This window comes from Microcaecilia unicolor, chromosome 1 (assembly GCF_901765095.1).
Source record: "Microcaecilia unicolor chromosome 1, aMicUni1.1, whole genome shotgun sequence".
Classification (NCBI taxonomy): domain Eukaryota; kingdom Metazoa; phylum Chordata; class Amphibia; order Gymnophiona; family Siphonopidae; genus Microcaecilia; species Microcaecilia unicolor.
This window is the reverse complement of record NC_044031.1, coordinates 722,553,821-722,569,581: the sequence shown is the minus strand read 5'-3', so window position 1 is coordinate 722,569,581 and position 15,761 is coordinate 722,553,821. Positions and strand designations below refer to the sequence as shown.

The 15,761-nt window shown below is 41.9% G+C and overlaps 1 protein-coding gene across 1 annotated transcript in view; it reads right to left on the bottom strand.

Moving 5' to 3' along the window:
* TRPM7 (transient receptor potential cation channel subfamily M member 7) overlaps nt 1-15,761 on the bottom strand; it is a 397,085-nt gene that overhangs the window by 170,904 nt on the left and 210,420 nt on the right. The window contains exons 18-21 of the mRNA XM_030189594.1: nt 9,216-9,371; nt 7,695-7,838; nt 7,049-7,177; nt 307-639 (exon numbers count right to left, since the gene is read on the bottom strand). Of these exons, the coding sequence (XP_030045454.1) occupies nt 307-639; nt 7,049-7,177; nt 7,695-7,838; nt 9,216-9,371 (762 nt within the window). The remainder of the gene's footprint in view (nt 1-306; nt 640-7,048; nt 7,178-7,694; nt 7,839-9,215; nt 9,372-15,761) is intronic.

Here is a 15,761-nt window from a genome sequence, read left to right as displayed (position 1 = left end):
ACTGTCTGTCCATGGCCAAAACCAGGGGTGGACTATGTAGAAGAACTATAAGAAATCTTCCTGAACAACCCAAAATGAACCATGCAATCCTCATGTCATTTCTATTTTTATTATGCCATAGATTATTTATATCAAAGTAATAGTTAATGATTGCTTTATGAAGGTCTAAACAACATTTGTTTAAAATTAACTGCAAATGTTAAATAAAAATCTTAGAAAGCAAGCTATAATCTTTTTAAACTTTTTCAAAACCAAATAAAGGATATGCAATAATAGAAAACCAATGTATGTTTTCTAAGAACTTACCATTTTACCGATCATCATAACATAAGGTCCTGCCTGTTGATTAACGGCTAAAAAGTCCAACAACCGCACATACCAAAATATTATGTCAAGACAGTATGTTAATCTCCCAGCAGTCAAAATAGACATTTGTAGTGTTGTAGTCACTGAAGTTTCATTAATAGGGCTTCCAGACAGGTCATCAGTAGGATTTGCAGAAAAGCTCTTTACTGCTGCAAATCTCAGTCCAAACCCAATGAAGAAAGCAATGATGGCAATTGTATCTGTGATGTTGAAGTAATCACTAAACCACACTTTGATCTTCTGATTAATTTTTCCAGCTTCTGACATGAAGACCTACAATGAAATTAGAAGTGATCATTCTTTCATACTAACTACAAGCACTACAAGTCATCGAAGAAACTTGCCATGCAGATGACCCAATATACCAGAACTCTGCTCTTCAGGCAACTTAGGGATGCTTTGGGGGCAGTAATCACAACTCTGAAGGTAAGGGTTGCCATATTGGGACAGACCAAAAGTCCATTAAGCCCAGTATCTGTTTCCAACAGTGGCCAATCCAGGTCACAAGTACCTGGCAACATCCCAGAACAGATTTTATGCTGCTTATCCTAGAAATAAGCGGTGGATTTTCTGAAGTCCATCTTAATAATGATTTATGAACTTTTATTTTACGAAAGTAGCCAAACTTTTTTTTAAACCCTGGTAAGCTAACTGCTTTTACCACATTCTCTGGCAACGAATTCCATTAAATGTTGAGTGAAGAAATATTTTCTCCAGTTTGTTTTAAATGTACTACTTAGTAGCTTCATTGAATGCCTCCTAGTCCTAGTATGCAATTAATCTCTATCCATTCCACTCAGTATTTTATAGACCTCTATCATATCTCCCATCGGCCTTCTCTTCTTCAAGCTGAAGAGCCCTAACTGCTTTAGCCTTTCCTCATAGTGAAATCATCCCATCGCCCTTATCATTTTCATCATAGATATGGTGATCAGAATTGCACACAGTATTAGAGGTATGGTCACACAATGAAGCAATACAAAAGCATTACAAAATTCTCATTTTTGTTTTCCAAGGTGTTCCAGTCTTCTCTTATCCAAGATGCTTAGTGCCCAGATGCAAGGTCTACATTACTAGAGTCCAACAGAAACTCTTTTGTGGCTCCAGGTTAAGGACTAAACAATTGAAGGTTAAAAAATAATAACAATAAAATAAAACAGATAGCTGCAAATAAAGGTTCATGGCACAGAGCGTGACAGAGAATGATTTGGAGCTAGAAGCCTAAAAATGAGCTGTGACAAACAGTGGTTTTTAAGTCTGTAAACTGTATTGATTTCTTGACATGTATTTCTCTAGTGTGGCCAGCGGGTGGTGCATGCTTATGTTTAAAGCTGTTACAGAGAAATGACTGTTTTTTTCTTTAGTATAACACAGAAAGGAAGTAAGATGCAATATACTTTTGAGGCTTTGATTGGCCCGGGAGCTCAATTCATCTAGGATGTATTGGCGTTTTCCCCCTGTCTTAGCCAAGGAAAAGAGAGAAAAAGATCTCTTTGCTGAGGCCCTGTGAACAGTTATATTTGATAATCTGTGAGCACCTATATGTCCTGAACTCCCCAGGTACTGTTTAGATAGTGTTACAGTTTATCCATATTTCAGATACCTGTTATTGTTTTGCTGATTGCACTTTTTCTGTTCATTGTTCTAATTTTTTCATGACAATAAACATTTTTAGTTTATTGCCTCTGCTTGTCTAGACTAAGAATCCTGGTGGTTTGTGTGTTGGGTCTGTGAGTGCTTTCTAGGAACTGTGGGACCACCGGGAGTTTGGCCCAAGTAACCTAGAAATCACTAGGGAACACCTTGACAGTGGGAGACTCGCCCAAAGCGATTGGGACCCAGTCGGTGGGAGGAGGGTGCTAGTGTACAGCACAAGCGACAGGTGCAGGCGAACCTGAGTTGTGAAGGGGATAGGCCCTCTAAATGGCAGAGGGGGTAGCCCCAGGCAGGTGGCTAGGTATTTCGTGACAGGGGCAGAAGAAACTGCTGAGCTAAATAAAATCCTAAGTATGGACGAATTTACTGGGAGAACAATATCAGAATGGAAATATCAGGATTCTGATACAAGGTAAGTCACTCAAAATAAGAGAGAGGCTATTCAAGAAAAGCAAATTTTTTATTCACTGTCATCCACATTGAAAAGCTAAGGTACAGCATGAAACGTAGAAGCTCAGGCAACAAAACCATCACCAACAGTGAAGGAATTAAAAGTATAGAGAAATGAGGATAAGTAAAGCGATTATGTACTGAATCTTGAAAGAGGAGCACAATTGTTTCCCTTCTTTTTCAGGTGTATTCTTCACCAAATCTTCCTTTTAAGGTTTCATACAACTAACCTTGGTGTCCTGTTGCAAGAAGCCTATATTGCACTGTAACACTTTAATGTCCATGCTGTTACAAAATTCTATGAAAAGAAAGCTGAAAAGCATTGTTGCTCACCTGTATCAGGTGTTTTCCATAGACTGCAGTATTAATTAGGTACGCAAGTGACAGATGTCAACAAATGGCACCAGGAAAGCACAGCTCTCTCAGAGCTCAGAACTCAGTGTAAAGTTCTGAGCGTGCATAACCCTTCCCTGGCACAGCAACCTCCTCAGTCCCATAACTCAAAAAGGAATGAAGATCTTAAGTGGATCAATTCTACTGTCCATGAAAAACACTTAAAGGTGAGCAACATTACTTTCTCTGTTGATATGCAGAACTGAGGGGTCGCTCAAAATTAACGCCAGCGTTAAAAAGGGGTTAGCATCTGATTTGTGCACATGATGGCCCATAATGCCCAAAATTTATCGGCAGCTCAGATGCAACACAGAACATTTTCAAGAGAAGATTTCTAGTCACTTTTTCACATTACATTGTGGTTTTTGACTTCCTTGGCAAGCGGAAGCAGCCTGTGCAAGTTTCAGCGCTACTAATGAGAGCCAAGTGTATGCTCAAGTCCATGGAAAACCGAAAGTGAAAGCAAACTTCGGCACCTGTTTTTCTCCAATTAAATATCAGCATTTCAAAATATTAAAGAACCAATTTTTGAAAGGCTCATATTTAAAGCGCACAAGAACAGCGCCAATGTGTGCTTGCATTTTCGAGTTTGCCTTGGTATGCGCACAAGAGCCACGCTTACTGCAAACCCTTTGTGCACGTGTAGTAACGTAGTAGATGATGGCAGCTAAAGACCTGTACGGGCCATCCAGTCTGCCCCAGAAGATGCACAACAACATATGTATACCTGATTTTGATTTGTCTATTGTTATTTTCAGGGCACAGACAATGTCGAGCATGAGCACGATATATCCTCAAGGGAAGTGATCAATATATGCAATAGTTTTGAACTTGTTAAATGTTGTATATTATATGTATATGTGGGGATTCATTTAGGAGTTTCTGCCACAAGCTATAAAGTACCTCCCTATCTAATATAATAAAACGCACCGTGAACGTTCTGAAGACAACGTTCTGAAGTCACTCAAACACTCCCTGTAGGGTTCGTGGATTCATGGAATGAAGCCAGCCAGCCGTCTCTGCCCCGCCCTCGCGTCAAACGTCATGACGTCGAGGGCGGGAAAAAAACCAAACAAACGGATCGCAACCACGCACGGTGCGTTTTATTAGATTAGATTTACCTCCGTGGTGGCGGTTCCGGCAGCGCAGCGTCAGGGAAGGAGGCGGCGCTCCCGACGTCTCTAGCCTTCCCTTCGCTGTGTTCCGCCTTCTTCTGACGTCAAGGATGATGTCAGAAGAAGGCGGAACACAGCGAAGGGAAGGCTAGACGTCGGGAGCGCCGCCTCCTTCCCTAACGCCGCGCTGCCGGAACCGCCACAGAGGTAAATTTAAAAAGGAAAAAAAAAAAAAAAAAAGAAGTTGGGGGGAGAGAAGAGGGTGGGCAGTAAAGTTGCACAATGGGAGCGGGAGGGCAGGGGAGAAACGACAGCATGGATGCGAAGGGGGGGGCATGGATGCGAAGGGGGGGGAGAAGAGGGCGGGCCAGGCTGGGACATGGGAGAGAGAGGAGCATGGATGCGAGGGAGGGTCATGGAAGGGAGAGAAGGGAATTGCTGGAAAAGGATGAATGGAGGGGGCAGGGGACAGAGGAACATGGATGGGCATGGATTGGGAGGGCAGGGCTCAGGGAGAGAGGGGAATTGCTGGAAAAGGATGAATGGAGGGGGCAGGGGACAGAGGAACATGGATGGGAATGGATTGGGAGGGCAGGGCTCAAGGAGAGAGGGGAATTGCAGGAAAAGGATGAATGGAGGGGGCAGGGAACAGAGGAACATGGATGGGCATGGATTGGGAGGGCAGGGCTCAGGGAGAGAGGGGAATTGCTGGAAAGGGATGAATGGAGGGGGCAGGGGACAGAGGAACATGGATGGGCATGGATTGGGAGGGCAGGGCTCAGGGAAAGAGGGGAATTGCTGGAAAGGGATGAATGGAGGGGGCAGGGGACAGAGGAGCATGGATGGGCATGGATTGGGAGGGCAGGGCTCAGGGAGAGAGGGGAATTGCAGGAAAAGGATGAATGGAGGGGTAGGGGACAGAGGAACATGGATGGGCATGGATTGGGAGGGCAGGGCTCAGGGAGAGAGGGGAATTGCTGGAAAGGGATGAATGGAGGGGGCAAGAGACAGAGGAGCATGGATGGGCATGGATTGGGAGGGCAAGGCTCAGGGAGAGAGGGGAATTGCTGGAAAAGGGATGAATGGAGGGGGCAGGGGACAGAGGAGCATGGATGGGAATGGATTGGGAGGGCAGGGCTCAGGGAGAGAGAGGAATTGCAGGAAAAGGATGAATGGAGGGGGCAGGGGACAGAGGAACATGGATGGGCATGGATTGGGAGGGCAGGGCTCAGGGAGAGAGGGGAATTGCTGGAAAGGGATGAATGGAGGGGACAGATGGGCATGGATGGATATGGATTGCAGGGCAGGGCTCAGGGAGAGAGGGGAATTGCTGGATAGGGATGAATGGAGGGGGCAGGTGACAGAGGAGCATTGATGGGCATGGATTGGGAGGGCAGGGCTCAGGGAGAGAGGGGAATTGCTGGAAAGGGATGAATGGAGGGGGCAGGGGACAGAGGAACATGGATGGGCATGGATTGGGAGGGCAGGGCTCAGGGAGATCCCTTCTCATGGTTTCTACACCCTCCAGGGTATCCACTCTATTAGCTATCTTCTTGTCATCCACAAAAGGGCAAACCTTTCCTTCTAACCCTCCAGCAATGTCTTACACAAATATATTAAACAGAATTGGTCCCAGCACCAACCCCTGAGCCACTCCACTGCTCACCTTCCTTTCCTCCGGGCGGATTCCATTTACCACCACCCTCTGCTGCCTGTCGATCAACCAGTTTCCAATCCAGTTCACAACTTTGGGTCCTAAGTTAAGTCCTCTCAGCTTATTCACGAGTCTTCTGTGCGGGACCGTATCAAAGGTTTTGCTGCAATCCAAGTAGATTACATCTAGCGCACGTCCTTTTTTTCAAGTTCTTTGGTCACGCAGTCCAAGAAGTCAATCAGATTCATTTGGCAGGATTTTCCATTGGTAAAGCCATGTTGCCTCGGCTCCTGTAACCCACTGGCTTCTAGAAAGTCAACTATCCTTTCCTTCAGCAGTGACTCCATTATTTTTCCTACCACCAATGTGAGGCTTACCGGCCTGTAGTTTCCCACTTCTTCTGCCCAATTCATCACTTATTCCACTGAAATACCCTCCAGATCCTAGTATACTCCTTGGTCATGAACAATCTTGACTACTGCAATGCAAAGTTCCAAGGCCCTAAGCATACAGACATCAGTCGCCTACAGCTCATGCAAAACATGGCAATCAAACTTGTTACAGATACCAGAAAATTTGACAACATGACACCCCCTCCACCCCAACAATCAAAGATAAGCACTGGCTACCTCTCTCTCACAGAATCACTTTTAAAGTCCTGACTTTTTTTTCCACAATATCCATTAATCAGGCCTCCCACTATTCTTATTAGAACTCAATGAAAAGAGAACAACAGTTTATCCCCATCCCATCCCTGCAACAGTACAAAATCTCATTCATACAGAAAGCAAGCAATTGTCTTTTACTGAAAAGACAGAACTATTTTGCTGGAGGTTTGAATTTGCAGGGATAGGGTGGGCATGGGGACAAACTTTGTCCCTGCTTACACTCAGCTTGAGTATGGTCTCTGCTGAGGTAAAGAAGACACCTAGAGTATATGTCAAGGTTCAGGATCTCATTACCACACTGAGAGCAAAGCAGGGCAGGAACCCTCACTTCATCAGCAACATCCCTCTATAAAAATAGAAAAATAAACTAACAAATAAGATTAATCTTTCTCTCTTTTTTTAAATGATGAAAAAGATTAGAAGATAAGAGGAAAAACTCCTCACCAAACAAGACACTTTTCATGTTCATTCAGCAGAACAGAAAAACCCAAACAAATTGGGGAGGCTACTTTACACTGAGCTCTGGGAGAGCTGTTCCATCCTTGCACACTGCCAGATGTCACCCACTAATTTGCCTGACTCAATCCTAGTCAAGGAACACACATTACTTTTATTGTTAAAACAGCTTACAATAAAAACCTAGGTATGACCAATCCTGCTGTTCATATTTCATTATGTTAGCAGTAAAATATACAAAATTCAACAAGGGGAACAAAGACAATAAACCTGGGCTAGTATTTGCTTACCTCACGAATTTTCTCAACAGCTGATGTAAAAATGTAAGCGATAACAATCCATTCTTGTACTGATGGCAAATTCTCCATTTTCACAAGAACCACAAAGGTATAAAGCATCAAAAATCCTAAGTATGCTAGCTACAAACCAAAAAAGACAAAGAAAAATTATTTCATAACTAATTCCTGGTAATAAGACCAAACCTAGCTCTTTTAGCTTATATCTATGGAAGTAATTTGTGTGTAAATACTACTGTGTGAAAACACAGATGCAACATACTGAAAAATCAAATAAAAACATTACTAAAAAATACTAACACAGATTAAATCTAGGAGTGTATGTGCACAACAATTATTTATAATTATTTATAACTTGCTTTTAAAGACAGTTCTATTGCCTTCACCTGATTGGGTTTTCTTTTGTTTCTTGCAATGGTCTAATGAAGACAATATAACTCTGACAGTCTGTAATTTGTTTTTACCAGTGGCACAGATGGGGTAAAGCCACTTCTGGATAAGGTTCAATACATGAAATGAACGTTGCTTCCATTACTCAAGAATAATCTTGCTTCATTCTACATGACCACCTCTACTTTAATTATTGACAGAAAATAATAGCCAGGTCAATTCAAACTATTGCTGAATTGTAAAAACTTACTGTATTAAACCAGAATTTCACAATTGGTGCATGGTAGAATGCATAAAATTTTCGTGTGATTGGAAGCCTTCGAGGTTTTGCCTGTGTTTCAATTTCATGCTTCAAATCAGTAGCATCCAAGAACCTTACTTCCTTAAATACTTCCTTTCATGAAAAAAGAAACCAACAAGAAATTATGCACAGAAATACCTACGGAAAAAAAAAACAGTCATGTGATAAACTCAAAACCAATCCCAATGAAAATTTCCACTTCTCATCTTAAAGTCACCTAAATTCTCCTATCAATTTGTAGAGAGGTGTGGTAGCCTTAGTCCACTCTTAAAGGTAATCAATAGAAATCAAACAAAATTAAAACATGGAAAAGACAATAAGATGATACCTTGTTTATTGGACATAACTTAATACATATCCAATAAAAAAGGTATCATCTTATTGTCTTTTCCATGTTTTAATTTTGTTTGATTCCTATCAATTTGGAAATTCCAGGACCAAATGGCCCATCAATCATGAACTGAACACTCTTCAGTAGACCTGCAGAATAAAATATGGTTGGTTCTTGTCCAGAACTGTCTTTTCACTATCTAGAGAAATTCCATGTCAATATAGATTTCTCATGAAATTTCTTCATAAAAGAGTTATATCCTGCCCATCTACAAATCTGGGCGGCAAACAAAAACATACATAATCTAACAGCACAAAACATAATATGAACATAATGACAAACAAAATTGTAATACTCAATCTACTACATAAAAATAAAACCATCAGCTGTAAAATAAAGCATCATCTAGTACAGTGTTTCCCAAGTCCAGTCCTGGAGTACCCCTTGCCAATCAGGTTTTCAGGATATCCACAATGAATATGAATGAACTTAATTCGCATAAACTGCTGTTATATGCAACTCTCTTTCATGCATACTCACTGTGGATATCCTGAAAACCTGACTGGAAAGGGGTACTACAGGCCCAGACTTGGGAAACACTGATCTAGTACACCCAAATCTCATCCTGCCAAAAAAGCATGCTGAAAGAGATGCTTTTTAACTATTTCTGGAAAGAAAGTAAAGACAGCATTGAGTGCAACTGTAGAGGCAAAGCATTCCACAAAATTGGGCCAGCAACTTTAAAAAGAGTGCCTGATACTATCTAACCTGATAATGCTGAAAAGAAAGGATATCCAGAAGGCCCTTTTCAGCAGAATTTAAGGATCTGACAGGTTGATAGATTTAATGAGGCAGCAAGACAAAGTTGACTAGAAGCATATAGGAATGTTCCCAAGATATGCATTTATATAAGGTTTTCATGGAAAGACATACAATTATCTATTAGAAATTAACTTCCGAAACAAAACTAAAACCTTAGCCATTTAAAAACATAGGTTTGCGTTTTAAGTGCACTTTGCCTGTCCAGTAACTGAAATACAATGTTAAAAGTTATATAATATCAGATTTATTTTTATAGATCAAGGACCAAAATAAATGATAGTAGCATGTTGGAACTTGTTTGGATATTTTTTTGTTACCATTGGTATATCTTCTGCTATGGTCTGAAAGTTGCTCTCACTGTCTTCCATTGTCATCTGATGTGCATCTTGAGACTGTGGAATGTGGGACATTTCTGCCTTACTTTTGTATTCCAGCATTAAGATGGCAGGAGGAACCAAGATACTCAGGATCACCTGTAAAATGTTAAAAGAGTATAACCCATTCTTTCACAACACAGTAGTCCAATGTGAATACTTTTTTAAACAAAGGAAAAAACCTTATTCCTACTGTAAAAACATAAAAATTGTACTAATTGCACTATATGACATTTATAAGTTAACCTAAAGTCTCTGTTTTGCAAAATTCCTTAGTTGTGTATATGGTTAAATACATGGAATTATTTGTTCTGCATCATTTAGTTGATTACAGCAAACAAAAAATGAGGAAGAGAAGGAAGATCTGGTCCAGTTCAGGAAATATGCCCCTCTCTCCTGTAGTGCTTAAGTTTCTCAACCCTTAAAGGTGCAAAAAAAATAAGATTTGCATTTATACCCCATATTCTCAATATACAGTACTGCTCAAAGTGGGTAACAGTAGCTAATTCAGTACAATACAAAGATTAATTAAAAAGAACAAGAAAATACAACAGTAAGAAATATAGAACACAATAAATATGCTGAAAAAAAAATAAAAAATCCAATACAGGAAAATACAAACTATTGGAAAGCATGTATATTCTGTTTATCCTAACCATTCTCAGTGGGTTCTAATAAAACACCTATAATCATAAGACAAACATAAAAACAAAGAATCTAAAACACAGTTAAATGTTATAGGACCTATTCAAGAACTATAAATAAAAGCTCTCTCAAAGCAAAATACATGCACTCCTTTTTTTTTTTTTATGTAATCTGCCAGTAGATGGCACTATGTAGGCAGGGAATTGCATATTCCTGGTTCTGCAACTCAAAGTGCATGGTTGCATATTCCAATATTACATGCTAGCCTTAAAGACAGCATCTAAAAAGGAGACATACAGTGGGGGAAATAAGTATTTGATCCCTTGCTGATTTTGTAAGTGTGCCCACTGACAAAGACATGAGCAGCCCATAATTGAAGGGTAGGTTATTGGTAACAGTGAGAGATAGCACATCACAAATTAAATCCGGAAAATCACATTGTGGAAAGTATATGAATTTATTTGCATTCTGCAGAGGGAAATAAGTATTTGATCCCCCACCAACCAGTAAGAGATCTGGCCCCTACAGACCAGGTAGATGCTCCAAATCAACTCGTTACCTGCATGACAGACAGCTGTCGGCAATGGTCACCTGTATGAAAGACACCTGTCCACAGACTCAGTGAATCAGTCAGACTCTAACCTCTACAAAATGGCCAAGAGCAAGGAGCTGTCTAAGGATGTCAGGGACAAGATCATACACCTGCACAAGGCTGGAATGGGCTACAAAACCATCAGTAAGACGCTGGGCGAGAAGGAGACAACTGTTGGTGCCATAGTAAGAAAATGGAAGAAGTACAAAATGACTGTCAATCGACAAAGATCTGGGGCTCCACGCAAAATCTCACCTCGTGGGGTATCCTTGATCATGAGGAAGGTTAGAAATCAGCCTACAACTACAAGGGGGGAACTTGTCAATGATCTCAAGGCAGCTGGGACCACTGTCACCACGAAAACCATTGGTAACACATTACGACATAACGGATTGCAATCCTGCAGTGCCCGCAAGGTCCCCCTGCTCCGGAAGGCACATGTGACGGCCCGTCTGAAGTTTGCCAGTGAACACCTGGATGATGCCGAGAGTGATTGGGAGAAGGTGCTGTGGTCAGATGAGACAAAAATTGAGCTCTTTGGCATGAACTCAACTCGCCATGTTTGGAGGAAGAGAAATGCTGCCTATGACCCAAAGAACACCGTCCCCACTGTCAAGCATGGAGGTGGAAATGTTATGTTTTGGGGGTGTTTCTCTGCTAAGGGCACAGGACTACTTCACCGCATCAATGGGAGAATGGATGGGGCCATGTACCGTACAATTCTGAGTGACAACCTCCTTCCCTCCGCCAGGGCCTTAAAAATGGGTCGTGGCTGGGTCTTCCAGCACGACAATGACCCAAAACATACAGCCAAGGCAACAAAGGAGTGGCTCAGGAAGAAGCACATTAGGGTCATGGAGTGGCCTAGCCAGTCACCAGACCTTAATCCCATTGAAAACTTATGGAGGGAGCTGAAGCTGCGAGTTGCCAAGCGACAGCCCAGAACTCTTAATGATTTAGAGATGATCTGCAAAGAGGAGTGGACCAAAATTCCTCCTGACATGTGTGCAAACCTCATCATCAACTACAGAAGACGTCTGACCGCTGTGCTTGCCAACAAGGGTTTTGCCACCAAGTATTAGGTCTTGTTTGCCAGAGGGATCAAATACTTATTTCCCTCTGCAGAATGCAAATAAATTCATATACTTTCCACAATGTGATTTTCCGGATTTAATTTGTGATGTGCTATCTCTCACTGTTACCAATAACCTACCCTTCAATTATGGGCTGCTCATGTCTTTGTCAGTGGGCACACTTACAAAATCAGCAAGGGATCAAATACTTATTTCCCCCACTGTAAGGTCTTACCTGATATTTTTCTTTCCATTAGTCCTTCCCACTATTCTAGAACCTGTGGGATAGTTGTATCCATCAACCAGAAGTGGAGATAGAGAACTGAAAACTGAGCTGAGGCACCTCTCTCTTGGCATCCAGTTCAGCTCCTCAGTATTTATGTAGACAAACAGTAAGGAGAAGGAACACACACAATAATTTTAAACAACTTGCTAACCTAACACTAACCAGATAAGCTAACGTGTGGGCCTCTCTCATCTCTGAACAACTGGTAGAAAACAAGACATATGTAGGAAGCACCATGTAAGGTGACAAGTCGACATTTGACCCATTACTTCGCACTGACTAAATATCTCAGAAACTTCGGGCGCACCTCTGGAATAGTGGGAAGGACTAATAGAAAGAAATTATCAGGGAAGACCAAATTTGTCCTTCCACTACTTAGCTTCCCAGCATTCCAGAACCTGTGGAGGTTCAAAAGCAAACCCTAGAGTAGGTGGGATTCTAGTGCCGCCGCCGCCCTGAGGACCAAAGCCCCAAAACTGACTTCCGAGTGCACCACAACATCCAACCTGTAGTGCTTGGCAAACAAATACAGTGTCAACCATATCGCCGGCTTGCAAATATTCGCAGGAGACGGTAAGCTAGTCTCTACCCAGAATGTTGCTGAACGCCATAAAGAATAAGCCTGTGACTTGAGGAGCCTACTGCCCCACAAGCAAATAAGCTGACGAGGTAGTCTCCTTCAGCCATCTAGTAATTGTGGGCTTGGAAGCCATGAGGCCAAGCCTCTGTGCACCAAAAAGCATAAACAGTCTGTCCAATTTGCAAAACTCATTCGTGACTTCCAGATAATTATTGAGGACTATCTACATTGAGAAGTTTCAAGGAATAATACTGAGCCTCTTCGTCCACTCTACAGAAGGATGCAAGCCCCACAGATTGGTTGAGATGAAATGCTGATACCACTTTTGGAAGAAAGGAAGGAACCATTGACAGGGAGATCCCTGCCTCCGAAAAGAGAAGGGATTCCAAGAAGAGAACTGCAGCTCCGAAACCTTATGTGCGGACGCAACAGCCAACAGGAATGCTGTCTTTAGAATAAGATCTTTCAAGGAGGACTTCCAGAGTGGCTCAAAATGAGACTTCTGAAGAGCCCAACGGACTAAATTAAGGTTCCAGTCTGGATACGGTGTATGTAAGGGAGGCTGCAAATGGCCCGTTCTCCACGAGAATCGAATGATTTCCGGCTGAACCACAAGAGTCATTTTCTGTTGTAGGACCCTGAAAACAGGCCAAAGTATCAACCTGAACTTTTAGAGAACCAATACCAATCCTTTCTGAAGACCTGTGTGGAGAAACACTAGTGTACGATCTGAGCAGCTAAGGGAGAAAGTCTGCACTCAGAATACCAGTCCATGAATGTCCTCCACACCCTTGCATACGCCATGGATGTGGAGCATTTCCGAGCCTGAAGTAAGGTAGCAATGACTGAATCAGAAAAACCTTTCAATGACCCTTTCAATGATGAAGCCGTAAGACCAAAGGGGCGCAGATCTTCCATGAGCACTGGACCTTGCTTCGGTAGGCTGTGTATCTGCGGAAGACAGACAGGATCTCCTTCCAGCAGTCAAATCAGGTCCGTGTACCACGGCCAATCCGGGGCTACAAGAATTATTTGACCCTAGTACAATTCAATCATTTTCAACATGTGGTCTACCATGGGCCAAGGAGGAAAGACATACAATAGATGTGTCTCCAGCCAGGTTACAGTAGGGCATCAATCCCCATCGAGCTCAGTTCTTTCCAACTGCTGAAGAACTTGGGCACTTTGGAATTCCTTTTTGTCACCATCAAGCCCTGAAACATAGAATACCATAGGTCAACTATGAGCTGAAACCCCTGGCTGGTTAGTTCCCATTTTCCCAGGTCCAAAGACTGCCTGCTGAGAAAGTCTTTCTCCACATTCAAGGACCCCGTGATGTGAGCTGCCAACAAGTAGAGAAGATTTTTCACCGCCCAACTCATGAAGGAAGTTGGCAGTGAGTATGAAGCAAACCCACTGTGACATTTGCTGCTGTATTACAAAGCTTGGACATTGTAAGAGCTTATCTAGAGGGTAATGGTTGCCAAAGTTATGAACATTATTACAAGGGTGGGCTATCCGAATAACACAACCGGACAAGGTTGTAAGCATGAAATAAGTGCTTTATTAAACTTCAATCTGAGGCCTGTTACTTCACAGGCCCAGGAACAAAGGTAAAGTCTCTTTACTTCAAAGAATTAACCAGGGCCGTCCAAAACATAATCTGTAAGTTTCTGCTCTCTCTCTGGGTTTCCAGGTCTGGCCCCAGGACCTCAGGACAAGGCTTACAAGTCTTCAAATCAAAATTTGGCTTACCTCAGCCAGGTCACAGTAGTTAGATATATGTTGTAAAGGCATATGCTGGGGCTTCAGTTCTTCCTTCCCTGGGCCTCCTTAACCCCACTCTAGCACTCTATACTTCCTGGATCTAATCCTTTTGGCTCCACCCCTCCCATCTCACTTCCTCCCTGGGCACAGCTAGTAGTTTTAAAGGGAAGGGAAAGGGAAATGGGCCTTTCTGTGGTATTTTGCAACTACATTCAAAGCGGTTTACATATATACAGGTACTTATTTTGTACCTGGGGCAATGGAGGGTTAAGTGACTTGCCCACAGTCACAAGGAGCTGCAGTGGGAATCGAACCCAGTTCCCCAGGATCAAAGTCCGCTGCACTAACCACTAGGCTACTCCTCCGCTCAGACTACCTAAGGAACCATCCTTAAGGGTAAGGGGCAGGGGTCTATAAACCCTTTCATACCCCGGTATTAACGTATATTTGCAATCCTTAACGAATTTGATAAAGAATCAGAAGTTATACTATTACATGCATATAGATGATATCTAAATCTTCTGTATGTGGTCTAATAAGGAATAGATTGTAAGCAGAGTTAACCAGAGATTGAAGTAAGATTGAGAGCTAGTTATGGAGGAATAAACTGAAGTTTAACTGTTTTGAAACAGAGCTGTTAAGGTTGCATAAGCCCAGGTTTTTGACTATCTGTCAAGAAATTAGGTTGGCAGATCAGATTTTGAAACCTGTGGAAGAAATTAAAACATTGTAGATAATATTGCAGCAATCTAGTATTCATGGGCTATTTAATTTTCAGCAGGTGGAGTTGGACACATTAGTACAAGCATGAATTATTATTTGGTGATCAAGCAAAAGACGTTGGTTAGGAAAAATATCAGGCAGAAGGTCAAAAGTCATATTTCCAAATGGCAACAAAATCCCAATTCCTGGTATGGCAAGAGGATAAAATGGTTTATTAAAACACGTAAATGCCAATGAGCACTCAAATTCTCTGACATAGATGTTGACTGTATCTTGAGCTACAGCTGCCTGCATGGCAGTATCCTTTGCTTGCTTGTAAAAGATACTACTGAATTCAAAACAGTTCTCTGTGAGTGCAAGTTCTGTGATCTGAACTGTCTGGATCTTTAAATGATGGGTCCTGGTCAATAGTGTGTTTCTTATAATGTAGACAGCATCTTTCTGTGAAATACTGGTGTAGAGTACATGGATATCTAGAGTGGCTAAATACCATTCATCTTTTATGAAAGGAATTTTTTTCAAAATATTAATCATTTCTGAGGAGTCTGACAGATGAGGGAATAAGGTGAACAAAGGGGCAAAGAAAAAACATTTTTGAAACCAATTCTAATATAAAACTTATTAGCGACACTATGGGTATTATCATCAGGAGGATCAATCAAAGATATGTGTATTTTGGGCAGCATGTGATCAAAAAGTCTTGTTCTTTTGATGTCAAAAATGTTGTACCCTCATTAATAAGAGATGCTATTCTATTCTTGAGATTAAAAGTTGGATTTTTTTTTAAAAAGGAATAACTCGTGTCATTAAGCTGCCTAATGGC